The 16,768-nt window shown below is 38.7% G+C and overlaps 1 protein-coding gene across 1 annotated transcript in view; it reads right to left on the bottom strand.

Moving 5' to 3' along the window:
- The window catches only part of CFAP54 (cilia and flagella associated protein 54), a 307,374-nt gene that overhangs the window by 179,628 nt on the left and 110,978 nt on the right, over positions 1-16,768 (bottom strand). The window contains exons 27-32 of the mRNA XM_069095069.1: positions 15,964-16,107; positions 13,352-13,463; positions 11,079-11,168; positions 10,405-10,531; positions 9,628-9,733; positions 6,959-7,062 (exon numbers count right to left, since the gene is read on the bottom strand). Coding sequence (XP_068951170.1) covers positions 6,959-7,062; positions 9,628-9,733; positions 10,405-10,531; positions 11,079-11,168; positions 13,352-13,463; positions 15,964-16,107 — 683 coding nt within the window. The remainder of the gene's footprint in view (positions 1-6,958; positions 7,063-9,627; positions 9,734-10,404; positions 10,532-11,078; positions 11,169-13,351; positions 13,464-15,963; positions 16,108-16,768) is intronic.

The raw sequence follows: 16,768 nt of genomic DNA, 5'->3' as shown, positions 1-16,768 counted from the left end.
AGAAGAAGAAGAAGAAGAAGAAGAAGAAGAAGAAGAAGAAGAAGAAGAAGAAGAAGAAGAAGAAGAAAACCTATTATTAGTCCATACCTAACCCAGCCCCACTTACTCAAACTATGCTTCACTTTCCTGCCATACTTGCACTCTCCCCATGGGACAACCAGGTCCCAGCCTGGGGCAATAGTGCCTTCAGCAGTGGTAGTTCATTAAATTTAGGGCAGCCCAAACAACTTGAGTAACCTTCACAGATGTCTTCTTTCTGTGCTGACAACACTTCTGTCCACCTTGGGCTCTTGGAATGGTAATCAAATCCATAAAATGTGTGTCAATCAATCACCCTTTCAATCCACTCATAATCTATCTCTGAGATTCCCAGTCCAAAACCTCTTTCCTTGGCTACAACTCCCTACTTGGAATGTTTTGTTAAGAATGTAAGCCCCGATGGTGGAGTAGAAAGATGACTTCCATGCAGCTCCCGCTTCCACCTCCTCCAATTCATGTAAAAAATGACTCTAAACAAACTTTGGAGCTACAGAACCCACAAAATGATAGAGAGAAGTTAACTTTCCGCTGAAGACAGTCCAGCAAGCTGGCAGGAAGGGGACAGCACAACTCTCTGAGAGCTAAGCCCAGCCCCTCACAAGCCCGAGGTTTTAGCCTCAGGGTGGTCACCAATCAGCTGCCGGCTAAAGGGACTTCAGATGACCAGCAGCTGTGGCGGTTTCCAGAATTATCAACCCATAGATGCTAAGGACAAAGTGAGAGGTCAGTGGAGTGTGGACTTTGGGAACTGGGAGTCTGGGAGTGTGATCTGGCCTTTGCCCCCTGGAGGGAGAAGTGGCCTAGGCGTGGTGGCCGCCATGTGGTTGCTTCAGAGCTCCTGGCCTGAAGACTGTAGGGGGAACAAACCATCAGTCTGAGGGGTAACTACTCTTGCTTTAACCTGATTGGATCTGGATTGCTGTCTAAGGTGGAGGTCCTGGGGTGCATGAGTAATGTGGCAGAGCCAGTGGAGGCTTCTGAGAGGGCAGCCAACTAATAGCTCCAGAAGCTGAGAAAACCCCCGCCATTTGGGACAAAGCTTCCCTCTCTGGTAGCAGAGTTCTGCTGCAAAAAAGCTCAAAAGTTAAGTAATTGAGTGGCAACATGAGCAATCAAAGGAAGCAAAGCAAGCAGAGCAATCTGAATATATACTCCTATTTTGGGGACAAGAAGTTTCAAAGCATGGAACAGGAGGAAGAAAGCAAAGTCAGAACTCCTGCACCAAAAGACTCCAAGAAAAATATGAGCTTGTTACAGGCCATAGAAGAGCTGACGAAGGATTTTGAAAACCAAATAAGAGGAGTGGAGGAAAAATTGGGAAGAGAAATGAGAATAATGCAAGAAAATCATGAAAAGAGAGTCAACAACCTGACTGAAAAAAATAACACCTTAAAAAATAGACTAACTCAAATGACAAAAGAGACTCAAAAAGGCAACGAGGAGAAGAAAGCCTTAAAAAGCCAAATTTGCCAGACGCAAAAAGAATCTCAAAAGCTCACTGAAGAGAATCACTCCTTCAGAATTAGACTGGAGCAAATGGAAGCTAGTGACTTTATGAGAAATCAAGATAGTATGAAACAGATCCAAACAAATGAAAAATAGAAGGCAATGTGAAATATCTCACTGGAAAAAACACTGACCTGGAAAACAGATCCAGGAGACATAACTTAAAAATTATTGGATTACCTAAAAGCCATGACCAAAAAAAGAACCTAGAAATCATCCTTCAAGAAATTTTCAAGGAAAACTGCCCTGATGTCTTAGTACCAGAGGGAAAAATAGAGCCTGAAAGAAACCACCACTCACTTTCTAAAAATGATCCCAAAAAGAAAACTCCTAAGAATATTATAGTCAGGTTCTGGAGTTCCTAGATCAAGGAGAAAATATTACAAACAGCCAGGAAGAAACAATTTGAATACTGTGGAAACACAATCAGGATAACCCAGGATCTGGCAGCTTCTACACTAAGGGATCAAAGGGCTTGGAATATGATATTCCAGATGTCAAAGGAGCTGGGATTAAAACCAAGGATCACCTACCCAGCAAAACTGAGTATCATATTTCAGGGGAAAATATGGTCATTCAATGGAATAGAAGACTTTCAGGCATTCGTGATGAAAAAAACAAGAGTTGAATAGAAAATTTGACATTCAGATACAAGAAGCAAGAGAAACATGAGAAGGTAAACAGGGAAAAGAAATCATAAGGAACTTATCAAAGTTGAACTATTGACATTCCTACATGGAAAACCAATAATTGTAACTTATGAAACTTTTCTCAGTATGAGAATAGTTGAAGGGATAGAAATGTGTGTATGTATGTATATATATATGTGTGGGTGTATACATATATGTATACATACACATATATGTATGCATACATATGTATATATGTATATATACATACATATATGTCTGTATAGGAGGATATATGGCATATGAATATATATGTGGGTATGTGTATATATGTGTGCAGGTATACATAGACAGAGGGCATAGGACCAATTGAATAGAAAGGGATGATACGTAAAAGGTAAAATTGAGAGGTGAGAGAGGAATATAATGAGAGGAGATGGGGAGAGACAGAATGGGTTAAATTATCTCATATAGAAGAGGCAAGGAAAAACTATTACAATGGAGGGGAAGAATGGGAAGGCAAAAGGGAATGGGTCAACCTTATTCTCATTGAATTTGGCTTAGGGAGGGAATGACATACATACTAAATAGGGTATCTCGCCCTACAGGAGAGTAGCAGGGAAGGGTATGAGAGGGGGGATGATGGAAGGGAGAGTAGGCTGGGGGTGGGGAGGAAAGTTGGAAGCACTCACTTTTGAAAAGGGACAGGATCAAAGTAGAGAATAGAACAAGTGGGGGGTGGGATAGGATGGAGAGAAATATATCCACTATAGAAATATTTTGCAGAGCTACACATGTACAACCTATATTGAATTTCTTATCTTCCCAGTAAGGGTGGGTGATGAAGGAGGAAGGGAAAGAATCTGGAATTCAAAGCTTTGAAAATCAAAAGTTTAAAAATATTTATTATTATTATTATTTTACATGCAGCTGGGAAATAAGATATATAGGCTCTGGAGCACAGAGATCCTCCATGCCCTACTAGAAAGTAAGAGGGGGGATGGGGGAAGATATAGGAGAGACCAGATTGTGGGAGGGGATATTCAGTGGGATCACTGTTTTGGGGTGGTGGGTAGGGGGGAAATGGGGAGAAATTTTGTAACTCAAAATCTTGTGGAAATGAATGATGCAAACTAAAAATAAACATGAAATTTAATTTCAAAAAAAGAATATAAGCCCCTTGAGGGTAAGGGCTGTCTAATTTTTTATTTGGATCCTCAGTGCTCAGCAAAGTGCCTGGTACTTAGTAATTAATATCAATCTCAAACTACTCATAGCTGTACTATGTATTTGTACATAGATGTACAAAAATACTCACTCATACTACTTATTTGGTTTTTTATTTTGTTTTGCTTTTTGGAGGCCAATTGTGGTTAAGTGACTTGCCCAAGGTCACACAGCTAGTAAGTTTGTCAAGTATCTGAGACAGGATTTGAACTCAGGTCCTCCTGACTTCAAGGCCAGTGCTCTATTCACTGCGCCACCTAGCCGCCCCCTCATATTACTTATTTGTAATAGAGAAAAATAATTAAAAACATGTTGAATGACTGGAGAATGCTGCATAAATTATAACTCATTCATTCAACAGAATAATATGATGGAATAAAAATGAGAGGCATAAAAACAAAGAAGGAAAGACTTCTATTAAATAATTATAAAGTGAGATTAGGAGAACCATATAGCTCAACTGCAAATATATCTCATAAAGCAAACAAAACTCAAAGCACCATAACCTCAGCCAGACTTGAGAAGGATCAAAGAGAAAATGATTTCTTATATGTTTGTTTTCTGGCACTTTGTTTGGTTCTACCCTTTTAAAATGATAAGTTTTATTAAGATTCTTTTCTACCGATTTTATGTTTATTTGGTTATTTGCCTTTGAAAATAGTTTCTATTTTTGTAATAATTTTTAAAATTATTTTAAAATTTTAATTAATTGTAATTAACTAATAAAAATTAATTTTAAAATTATATTAAAAACACTAAGTGAATGTGTGAGATTTTTTACAAATGTGTTAAGTAACACATTTAATCAACTGTTGAGATCAAACCTTGAAAATCTGTAACTAGCAAATGTTCACATTCAACAACTAAGTCCTACATTAAACAAAATACAAACAATGAAAGCAACAAAAATGTTCTATATTTATTCACTACTCACTATTTATTCACTACTACAACAACTTCTAATAGGAAAAAACTATAAAGAAATTGTATGCTCACGGGTTGGAGAATGGATGTAGAAATAGAGTCACTGATATAATGGAATGATGGGATGCCATAAAAATAAGAAAAATGTGTACAATCATGAACAGTTTGGTACTATTAACCAAATGAAATGAAAAGGTAAAAAATTGTCCTACATATAAGTTAGATATTAATATATGTAAAAATATAGAAATTAATAGATATTAGAGTGACATTAGACAGATGAAACTCACTAACTTCATTAAATATATGCTGGATATTAGACAATTAATCCCATTAATGTCCAGTATCAGTTATTGTTAGAGACAGAGGGTCAGAGATTTCAAATGACTTTATTTCTACTACAAATGTCCAAGTATTCTATTTTTATTTGGCTCCCAGAGGATAGTTAATTCCTGTTTAAAATCCTTAATAGCATTTCAACAGCATTTAGACTCTCAGTTGACTAAGGAATCAGAAGGAGCTGCCCACAGCAGGTTAGCTTTCACTGGCCTGGTAGAAATAAACTGAACTATTCCTCTGTGCCCAAACCTCAAAGTGAGTCAGCTCCTCGGACATGGCTACACCAAGGTAACTGAAGACAATTCTGGAATGGACATTTAACTATCTATATAACCTTGGACATGTCCCTCAGTGTCTTGGGCCCCAAAGAGTTGGGCAAAATGAGATCTGTGATACTTTGGTGAACACAAACAGAATGTGCCTGTCATTGCTTCTGCAGGACATGAGACATCTCAGACTCATCACAAACCCAAAAGGTCCCCTACAGGGTTAGGAAGCCAGTCTAACCAAGGGAGAGACAGGAGGCAGAATATGCTGGGCAAGTCAAACTACCATCGCCGTACTACTTTGACCACCATGTCCCCTCGTATCCAAAAGAGATAGCCCAGGACTTTGTACTCAAGAGCCTTGGGAATAGAAGTGTTCTCCAGATAACTGCCTCAGTTTACTGGCCCTGAAGCCATCATTGAGGGGAACAATCACTACAGAAAAGGGCCCCTCTTTCTTTCCACCTGTTGACCAACTGTCCCCAATGTCTAGGCAAAACCAAGAGGCCCAGGAGATGGAGGCTGCCCTTCCTCTCCCACCTGTATTTATCCCAAACACCAACAAGATACAAAGTCCTGCTTTCAGTCTAGCCCCAACAGGTATCATCCTAGGCAGTAATCCCTGTGGAGGGACAGCCCAGCCACCGCTCCTGTAGCCACAGCTGCTGAAGACCCAGAAAGGGAAGCTCTAACCGTCCAACTCCATGGTTCTGTCCAAATTGGCTCAACATCAGAAACTGACAGGGTCTCTTGAGTGGAGATTACATTCAAGAAAAGCCATGGCTATTTGCTTTGGTGCTGCACCTCAAGGACCATGGCACAATTCCATCTGACTTGTAAGGGAAAACTCCTGTGCCTTGTCTCTCTCATTAGAATGTGCACTCCTAGACAGCAGGGGCCATCTTACTCCTCAGAAATTAGTACAGTTTTGCACACAGTAAGCACTTCATAAATGCTTTTGTCGTTCACTCACTAAATCCTTTTCTTGGTACCAAATAACACTGCTCTTGGCAATAACTATGTAACTAGCAACTAGCACAAGACCAAAACTCAAACACCAGCACTGTAATCTGTTATTCTTTGCTTAAATATCTTACCTGCTTAAAGTCACAGAACAGAGGAGAAAATACCTCTCCCATCATTGTCTTATACAGAACAATCGGCTCCTATCAGTCCACACAAGGAGCTTGTTTATTTGTGAAAACACCACATTGGAGATTCAGACTCAGATATTTCTCTGAATCTTATGTTATTGCTATGCTAGCTGAATTATGTGATTTCATACAAGGAATAAAGAATTGTGTGTAAGAATAAGAGAGAGAAGAAAGAAGAAGAGGAGAAAGGGAAGGAGGGGAGAGAGAGACAGAAAAAGGGAAGAAGAGGAGGGAGGAAGTGAGGGGGGGAAGAGAACAGACACACAGGGTGTTAGAGCTTTACCAGCTTAAAGATGCACGAAGACTTTTGGGACACCCAGCATTTAGGCCTGATTTTTTTATTATAATGGTATAGGGAGAGAAGCTCTCCTATAAGTGCCAAGGATCACTAAAACTCTGTAGCTTGAGTCTTAAGAGTTACCTGGGGCACTGTAGTTAAGTGATTTAGCTAGGGTCACACAATGAGCATAAATCAGAAGGTACAACCTGAGTTACTCTTGGTCTTCCCCAATTCAAGGCCCAACCCCCTACACTAGGGGCTAAAATTCATAATAACACAGGAAAAAAAACTGTATCTATCTCTAAAATGCTGAATACATATAAGACAAACAAGCACTATAGAGCTTGTTACCTTTTAAATTCTCTATAAAATATGTTAATATCAAAAGACATGTATAATTTAGAGGCTCAGAAAGACCAGCTAAAAAAATGTCGACCAGTACCCTAACACAAATGCTCTTAGACCTATAACAAGTGCAACCACTTTCAAAGTTTACAGACAAGAAAAACCAATATTTCATCGTATAAGTAAAATGATTCAGGATTTATATGACTCAGAAAACAGAAAAAAAAAATTTTGGATAAATGAACTTACTTTTCCAGATCTGACAATTCTAACAGTGACGGGTGCTTGCTAAAATACTCTTTCAGAGCACCTTTTTTCTTAGATTTTATCTTCACAGGTTGTATCTCTGTGGCCTTGGGAGAAGACAAAAACAGCCAATTATGGTACAGATTAAACAAATTCTCAATAGAGTGACTTGGGCACATTTTTAAAGCTAATTTATGATAGGCAGCTAGGATCCATTGTTTTCATAGTACAACAAAACAGAGGTTGACATCAAAAATGTTTTCCCCCTTTGACCCAGCAATACCACTTTTAGGACTGTATCCAAAAGGGATCATAAAAACAGGAAAAGGGCCCACATGTACAAAAATATTTATAGCAGTTCTTTGTGTGTTGGCAAAGAATTGGAAATGGAGGGGATGCCCAACCCTTGAGGAATGGCTGCACAAGTAGTGGTATATGATTATGATGGAGTATTGTTGCACTATAATAAAGGACAAGCGGGATGATTTCAGAAAAGCCTGAAACTGATGCTGAGTGAAAGGAACAGAATCAGAACATTGCACACAGTTATAGCCACACTGTGTGATGACTGACTGTGACAGACTTAACTCTTCTCAGCAAGCAAGGACCTAAGACAATTCCAAAAGGCTAATGATGGAAAATGCTATCCACATCCAGAGAAATAAATGGGGACTCTGAATGTGGATGGAAGCATATTATTTGCTCTCCTTTTCTTTTGCTGTTTTGTTTCTTCTTTCTCATGTTTCTTCCCATTAGTTCTATCCTTCTTTACATCATGACTAATGTGAAAATATGTTTAATATGAATGTATATGTAGAGCCTATATCAGACTGTATGCCCTGTTAGGGAGGGGGGAGAAGAGGATAGGAGAGAAAATTCAAAATCTTATGGAAGTAAATGTTGAAAACTAAAAAATTATTATTTAAAAAAGTGTTTTCCAAAATTCCATATTTGGCAAAAAAAAAAAATCTGCTGTAGTATGGAGAAGGGATTAGATCTGCATTGCTTGGCCCCAGAGGGTGGGCTGAGAAATAATAGAAAGCAGCTAAGGCAGATTTTGACTCAATACCAGGACAAACCTCCTAATTATTTTGTTGTTGAGTCAGTTTTCAGTCGTGTCTGACTTTCTGTGAACTCATTTAGGGCTTTCTTGGTAGAGATACTGGAGCAGTTTGCCATTTCTTTTTCCAGCTCATTTTACAGATGAGGAAACTGAGGTAAACAGTTAAGTGATTTGCCCAAGGTCACAAAGCAAGTAAGTGTGGGAGGCTGAATTTGAACTCAGATGCTTCTGACTCTAGGGCTGGTATTCTATCTGCTGCATCACCTAGCTGCCATAATTATTAGAGCTGTCCAAGAGAGGTCTGGACTTGGCAGGATGATGAAGTTAGAAGGAATCAGTCGGATACCTTCCACACACAAGACCATCTCTAGCACCTCTCCATCCAGGGGGAATCTCCCTCTCCTCAACTCAGACTGTGTTCTGGGTCTCCCACTGGGAAGCCTATGTCCCTGTTGTATGCTTCTCCCAGTAAAAATAATCAGCAAGACAATACATGAAATTAGAGATCTGTTTGGGTAGAGAGAGTCTCTTCCCCAGAAGATCACACATGGATGTGAATGAAAAAGAAAAAAACATAATTAAAGAGCCATAAAGAGTTGTTTTTGTAACTAAACTTAGATGAAATTCAGAAGGAACAGAAAAAGAGGAGGGTCCTGGAGAGGGATAAGTGAGGGTTGAGCTGTAATTGAATGCAATGAAACAACCACCAAAACCTGAAAATAAGTTCGAGCGAGGCTCGAAGAGGCTCCCTACAGAAGTGTCAGGAAGATACACAGTCAGCTTTCTGGAAGTCAGAAACCTGGGGGGATGCCCAAAACACCCTCTAATAATGGATTAGGGATAAACATTGGGGTAAAAGCACCTGGTCCTAACTAATGTACACGATCAGGTCACAGTACCCCATGGGAGTAGGTCACATTTCTGTATTAGTTATTACTACAATATGAGAAAGAGAAAGAAGGACAGAAGGAAGGACGGAAGGAAGGAAGGAAGGAAGGAAGGAAGGAGGGAGGGAAGGGAGGAAAGGAGGAAAGTATGGAAAAAAGAAAGAAGAAAGGAAGGAAGGAAGGAAGGAAGGAAGGAAGGAAGGAAAAAAATTCAGAACTAAGCTTATTTACCACCTCAACAAAAGAAACACTGATGTGTATTATTGTACATAATGATAATGTTATACCTACACTAGTTATAAAAGTGTCACTTCAAGAAATGTATACACCTATAATGAATTTAAATAGATTTACTACCTTCCCCCTTTTGACATTACAAGTTATATTTTATTTTATTGCTTTTTGGAGGGCAATTGGGGTTAAGTAACTTGCCCAAGGTCACACGGCTAGTTTGTGTGTGTGTGTGTGTGTGTGTGTGTGTGTTAAGCATCTGAGGCCAGATCCAAACTCTGGTCCTTCTGACTCCAGGGCCAGCGCTCTACTCACTGCACCACCTAGCCACCCCGATTTTATTTTATTTTCAAAAGCAAGATTTATGGTAGGAAAATCTTTGGATTTTCTCCACTATATCCATAAACTGCTCTTATGGCTAAATAAAGGTGAGAATCCTTCTTCAGGTTTGCATTGCTTCATTTAAAATGAGAAACCAGAGTGAGATTTACTTTTTGAATCTCCATGGAAGCTGCCTTATACTTCTTTGGGTCTTCATTAGCTGAAGTACTTTCTGCAGTATGAATTTTCTTTATTCCAAGATAGCTGTCATTTCTCCTAATGCAGAAATAACAGAAATAAAGTTGTCAATTCTCCTAGTACAGATATAATAAGTTAGTCATAGTCTAAGGAGTTAGATTAGGAAAACTATATGTGTCCTGTTGATGTATTCTTATAAATATTAAGGCAAAATAATTATTCCCAAGCTATTTCTGATTCCTCAGAATATACAAGGAATTTGACTAAAACTGGATTTGGGGGCTAACCCCCCCACACACACACACACACTCACACTAATCATTTAATTTATCCAAGGAGTTTCACTGGAAATTAATAGACATTCAGCTATTGCATCCTGGTTATGCAAATTCAGTGGACTATAGAAAAGGAGATTTTTCACTACTCAAGAAACAAGGATGAAAGCTTATTGAAAAATTATGTATTATTATTGTATTATTGCATTCTAACATATAAATTAGGTATCAGGTTATGTGAAGTTATATATTAGCACAGTGCCTAGTACATATTAGGCATCTAATAAATGATTACCGATAATAGGAAAAAAAGTAAATAAAAATCTGTGAATTATTTGTGGCTTCAACATCTTGTCTGGGAGAAGAACTTCCTTGTTTTGGTGATCAAACATTAGTCTGCAAGATCTACAATTATGGCCCACAAGAAAAATCCAACAAAAAGGTTATATTTCCCAATATTGATATTACAAGTACCTTTTTAGGAAGTTTTGAACAGTATATGACATCTCCACCACATAGTTAAATTTCTCTTCATGAATACATTTTGTCATAACTTGAACAAAGAATTCCAGAAATCGAGGTTTATTCTTGAATTTCATTACTGTATAAGCAACAAAAGTCAATACATCAGGAGGAAACCATTTTGTTGATCATGAGTTACTTTATGAATTTACCTTCTAGATTTCTCATTTTATAGAAAATCTACAAGAGTAAATGATTCAGGTAACACTCTGTCTGAAGTCAAACGAGCTGTCACTTTCCATCATTCACTTTCTAAACACATCAATGAGATCAGCCCATGAAAAAAAAAGGCCTCTTAAGGATTTTATTCACAGTGTGATTGGCTGAAAGAGCTAAGAAATGGATGCCTATCCTTTGAATCAGTCTGATACTTTTTATTAGAAATTAAGCAACGATAATGCTAAATATGATTTATAGAATATTGGAAGAAGATTATAGAAAGTTCTTGTTGGTGCCTAGTAGTTCAATAGCAAAAGTCATTATCAAAATGCGACCCCATAGAGGTTCCCCCAAGCCTTTGCATCTGGCACCTGTTGGCCACAGTACCTTCTGTGTAATGAAAACAAGGGAAAACCCATGAATGTTAAGCCCACAAAGCTAATGTTAAGGAACCAAAAGGCATTTACCTTCTCTCATGGCACCTCTGAGGGTCCAAGTTAAAATTATAGGGTAGAGGAAAAGAGGGTCTTCTGCTCCTGTGAGTTCAACGAAGGGATCTAAGTTAAAATAAACATGAAGTTGAATATTTTAAGTAATACAAAAATAAAGATGTATAAATTATTTCTTGGGGTGATAGAGAAGAAAAACTCAGCTTGTCTTCATTCCACATAATGTGTTTTCAAGTATAACTTTATATCATGAGAGTTTGGGAGACAAAGAGAACCCAATGAGTTTTTAGTTCTCAAAGTCTATTACTTTCAGAACATAGGAGAGTCTGCAGTTATATTAAGCAAAATGTTATAAAGCGAATGTAGTACCTGATCAATAACAGACATGTACAACTGACCACAGAACACAGAAGCTCAAAAATTATAACATCCTGCTTAATACAGATTTTAACATAACAAGGGAGAGGTGGTGTGACCCAAAGGATAGAGAACTGAACATGAGTCAGGAGAACCTGAGGTTGAGTCTTAGCTCTAATATTTATTTGCTAGGTGGCTATAGACAAACCATCTATTGTCTCCAATCTTCAGTTTCCCCATCTGCAAAATGAGGATGATAATATTTGTGGTACCTAACTCACATGGGTGCTGGGAGGTTCAGATGAGGCATGTGCAAAGAGCTTGATAGGCTTTAAAGGGCTACATAAGTGTCAGTTACTATAATTGTAGAAAAAATAAGGGTTCATTGTACCTAATTAGAATTCCTATTTTATTTACATGGCAACTGTGATTAATTCATATTTCTAGAATGCAATTAATTTTTTACCTTCTCTTTTTCAATCTCTCCCTCTCCTTCTCCCTCCCTCTCCCTCTCCCTTTTCATCTCCCTCTCCCTCTCTCTCTCTCCCTCTCTCTCTATGTCTCTCTCTCTCTCTCTCTCCCTCTCTCTCTCCCTCCCCCCCACATTATGGAAAAAAAATAAAGAGAAACCAAATCTGTAACAAATATGCACGTTAACACAAATTCCTCACTGACCCTGTCAAAAAAATATATGTTTAATTAAATGCATTATATTTTCAAGGTGCTTTTATTTATTTTTATAGAGTATAATCAGAGTGAAGGTTTATACTTTGCTGGGCTCTTTGCTGACTAAGTAGGGAAGAAGAGACAACACTGGCTCCAAGTTTAACCTGAAAAGGGCAATGGGGGGAGCGGGGTAGAGGAGGAGAGTTCAAAGTTGTGACTTCATTGTATTGAACTCCTAAGTACTATAGCTCCTTCCACTGATAAGGACCAGCAACTCCTTTCTACCTTCCCCCTTAGCTGCCTGGGGCAGTAAGAGGTTGAGGAACTTCCTTGTGGTTACACAGGCAGCAGATAACAGAGACAGAACTTGAACCCAAATCTTCCTGCCTCCAAGTCTTGTCCTCTGTCTATTCTATCTACCGTGTCACCAAATGTGGGAAGAACAAAAGACAAAATTAGACAACTGGGAGAAACAGGTCGCTGAGACACACACTGCTAGTCAGGCATAGGAGAAGACAGAGCAGTTGAGTAGGCCCAGAAGGAGTGATGAAAGCCATGTTCACTCCTGGTCACATCCCTACGACACAGGGTATCCAAAGGGGAAAGGCCCCTGCCCAGAGGCTCATTGCCTTCCCAAGGCCAGGTGAGTTCACCGAAATTTTCAAATGGCTGCTCCAGTGCCACACAAATAGCTCAGAAAAATCCTCATCCTCAGTGTTGGTTCCATTTCATTCCTTCACACCTTGTTAGGGCCTTAGGGTCCTGTTTGGCAAGTCCACAAGTCTGGTCTGTTCAGGAAAAAACAAAACTCTCCTCCCCCTCAAAGAAGATAGAGTACTCAAAGTGGAATCAGGCGGACTCATCTTCATATGTTCAAATCCAGCCTCAGACTCTTACTAGCTGTGTGACCCAGAGCAAGTCACTTAGCCTCAGTTTGTTCACCTGTAAAATGAGCTGGAGAAGGAAACAGCAAACCTCTCCAGTATCTCTGCCAAGAAAACCCCAAATGGAGTCACAAAGAGTCAGACAGAAATGAAACAACTGAGCAACAAAAATGTTCAGTGCTGGGCCCGGGACCTGGCCTATTATCAAATGAGAACGATCCAGTGACCTAATTCAACCCATTCCCCTACAGTTCTTGTTGAAATAAACCACTTGTGGATAGTCCCACTGCCCCATCTGCTCCTCACTGATGGATCTGAGGAGAGGTTCCCTGAGTGTGAAAAGAAAGTGAAGCAGAAGCACAGAGAAGGTAAGAAAGCTCTTACATTGCTTCGTCAGTTTGAGCAGCTGCGTTTCCATGAGGTTGAGCTGTTCGCTGATTTTGTCCAGCATGACAACCTGTCCCTTGGACTTCTTCGTTTTCTTGATAGGGAAGCCCTAGGAGCATACCATCACAGAGACTTAGAAACATCGGTCACACTCTACAGCTACCCACCCCCCCCCAATGGATAATTATCTTCAAAATCTGGTTTTTGTATTTAGCAAATGAAACTAAGACTTAGGAAGCTGTGATACACATAGCTTACCTCTGTGGTTCTCCAGCTTTTAGCAACAGGGGAACCCTTCACCTTAAACAAAAATGTGGTGGTGTCCTTGCAATAAAATACTTTTCAAAATGACTGATAATAATAATACTAACTTATAAGGCTGATTATTTAAAAGTTTAAATTTTTACATGATTTTTTCCTAAACCTAACAGAACTAGATGGGGAATTTTTATTTTTTTGACAAGGAAGGCAAGGCAATTGGGGCTAAGTGACTTGTCCAAGGTCACACAGCTAGTAAATGCATCAAGTGTCTGAGGTCACATTTGAACTTGGATCTTCCTGACTCCAGGGCTGATGCTCTATTCAGCTGCCCCAAGAGAGAATTTTTAGGTTTGATTGCATGCCATTAATAAGTGATTTCTATTTGAGGACATGAGCATGAGAGCTCACATTGCTAATTTTCATTTTCTCCTTTAAATGACAATATGACTAAAGGAAACATTCCCAAAGAATACTGGTTTATGTAAATTGAGAAATGAAGAGTTGCTTTTAAAAAAAAAAAATTCCTGTCATGTTCACAAACACCTTCTTGAAAACCTAAAAAGTAAAGAAAACATTAAGTTTTCCTGTCTTTTCAAAATAGTTTATTTTTATGCAATTATCTGTGAAAGGTGTTGACACAGAAAAATAAAATTTTAAAAACTTAAATATAGATACTGGTTACTTCACACACCCTTTACCAAAAAATGGACCAATCAATTAATGGACTAAATTGTCCCAACAATTATTGTGTGCTTTTGATGACTGATTCTAAACTAAGAAGCCAACTTCTCAATCATGAGATCAACTTTGGCCAGCTCCCTTGTATATTTCGTACAGAAAGAACACAGACAACAAGCAGATTTAATAAGATCACTGCATGTCTTTGTTTCTCCATTACAGCTTTTTTCTTAACCCAAACCCTCTACTTAAGGAAATAGCTTACAAGAATGAGGAATCATCTAATATAAAATAACTGAGCATCAAAATTGAGTTTCAGAAATCCAGAGTGAAAATGGCCATGCCTAAGAGAACTGACAACAGGTCTGTTTTTGCTGTTCTCACTCATTGTCTTGGACCTATAGTACTGGTAATCTCATTCAATCTCCCACCCAATAAAGGAAACCATTCTTCACCCTCCCTGATAGAGAGGATAACTGGTGCTTAGATCAATACCTGGAAGGGACCTTGGAGGCCATCTGCTCCAACACCTTTCTTTTACAGGGGAGGAAACTGAGGTCCAGGGAGATGACAGGATTGGAGACCTCAAATTAAAGTCTGTCTCTGTCACTTACCACCCAGGATTTGGGGGCAGGTCAATTCATGTTCCTGGGTCTCAGTTTCCTCACTTGAAAAAGGGTTTCTCTAAGGTCCTATATATGTACACATACCATATTTCACCACACAATCATTTCACCCTGGTTTTTTTCCCAGTCCAAAAACTGATTTATAGCCTTCCACTGCATAATCTTCATATGGTAGAATTCTGTTAATCATACCACTTAAAAGGCAAATAGAGCAGCAATGTATTCACCAGTAGCATATGGATACACATTTATTTCCTATGTGCATTGTGAGCAGCAAGCCTAGAATTCTCAGCTCATGCACAGTCAGTATTTTTCTGAAAGCACTGCAGTACTGTATTATATATTATATTATATAATATATATTATATATAATATATATTATATACAGTATTGTCACTCAACCCAATGAACAGTCATAAGCCCAATGGGAGCAGGTGGGCAGGCGAAGCTACCATGAGTAAGTCACCTGATATGGTAAGACTTGCATCTTCCCATGCTAGCTAAACTGCCCAGTTTGTCTGCTAGAGATACATTAACGTGCAGGGCATTTCTTTCTGATTATGGGTAAATGTAAAACTATTCAGTGGGCTCGAAGCTGAAAGGGATTGTGTTTGCTGAACAGCATGTAATATCAGCACAATTTTTTAAAAGCTTCCCATAATAGTTGCACCCCCACTTTTCTGCAAAAAAAAATTTGGCATGAAATTTGCAATGATTATATGGTGTACATACACACATACATGCAGACATGAGTATATGTATAGATGAATATATACACACATGCATGTGTGTACACAATTAGGTATATACAATATAAATGTATACACATATACACATGTGTGTGTATATATGTAAACACATATACATTTGAACCCAAACTACAGATCAGCATCCAATTTTAAGATGAAAAGTAGTCCTGTCCATATCCTATACATAAGTTCTTACTGTTGAAACTATTACAGCATCCCTCCAACTATCATATGTCCCTTATAAATATCCAAGAAAGTAAATATATGAAGGGAAAATGAAAAATAAAACAATCACCTCCTCCATCACTTCTTCTTGTTCATCATCACTAAAGGAAGTTTTACCAACATTTGAAAATAACCCTTGTGAAGTATCCAGCAACTTTTTCCCAACATTTATAATTATCACTGCAAGATCAAATTCCTTCCACGAACGCAGCACCTGAAAAGAAAGATCTATTAATTACCTTTGAAGGATGACACATCTGGATCTTTTCAAGGAATGTGCATCATTTTCTTTTTTTCAAAACTTTAGAAGACACACAAATTTTGGAAGTGTAAGAGCCCACTGGCATATGGCGATGATACTTTTATTTTTGGAGGAGATTTTGGCTTTTTTTTTTTTTGCTTTTTGGAGGAGGCAAAGCAGAGCAGTTAGGGTTACCTGACATGCCCAAGGTCATACTGCTAGTAAATGTTAAGTGTCTGAGGCCAGATTTGAACTCAGGACACTCCTGACTCCAGGATCAGTGCCCTGTTCGCTGCACCACTTAGCCACTCTCTTGGTGATGATACTTCTAAAAGGATCAAGTTTATTGACAAACACAAGACTTAATTCTTAAAGAATTCAGCTCCTGGACGCAGTGAATAGAGCACCACCCCTGGAGTCAGGAGGACCTGAGTTCAAATGTGGCCTCAGACACGCAACACTTACTAGTCGTGTGACCTTGGGCAAGTCACTTAACCCCAATTGCCCTACCTCCCCCCCTCCAAAAAAAGAAAAAAAAAGAATTCAGCTCCTGATTACATTTGTCAACAATCAATGAAAATTAATCTGCATGACTTTATGGAATAGAATCTCATCAAATGTTTTTTTATGTCCT

This window comes from Petaurus breviceps, unplaced genomic scaffold (assembly GCF_028583685.1).
Source record: "Petaurus breviceps papuanus isolate PSGF00001 unplaced genomic scaffold, PetGlider_PUasm1.0 225, whole genome shotgun sequence".
NCBI classification, from domain to species: domain Eukaryota; kingdom Metazoa; phylum Chordata; class Mammalia; order Diprotodontia; family Petauridae; genus Petaurus; species Petaurus breviceps.
The sequence above is the reverse complement of the archived record's forward strand: the minus strand, read 5'-3'. Positions and strand labels throughout refer to the sequence as shown.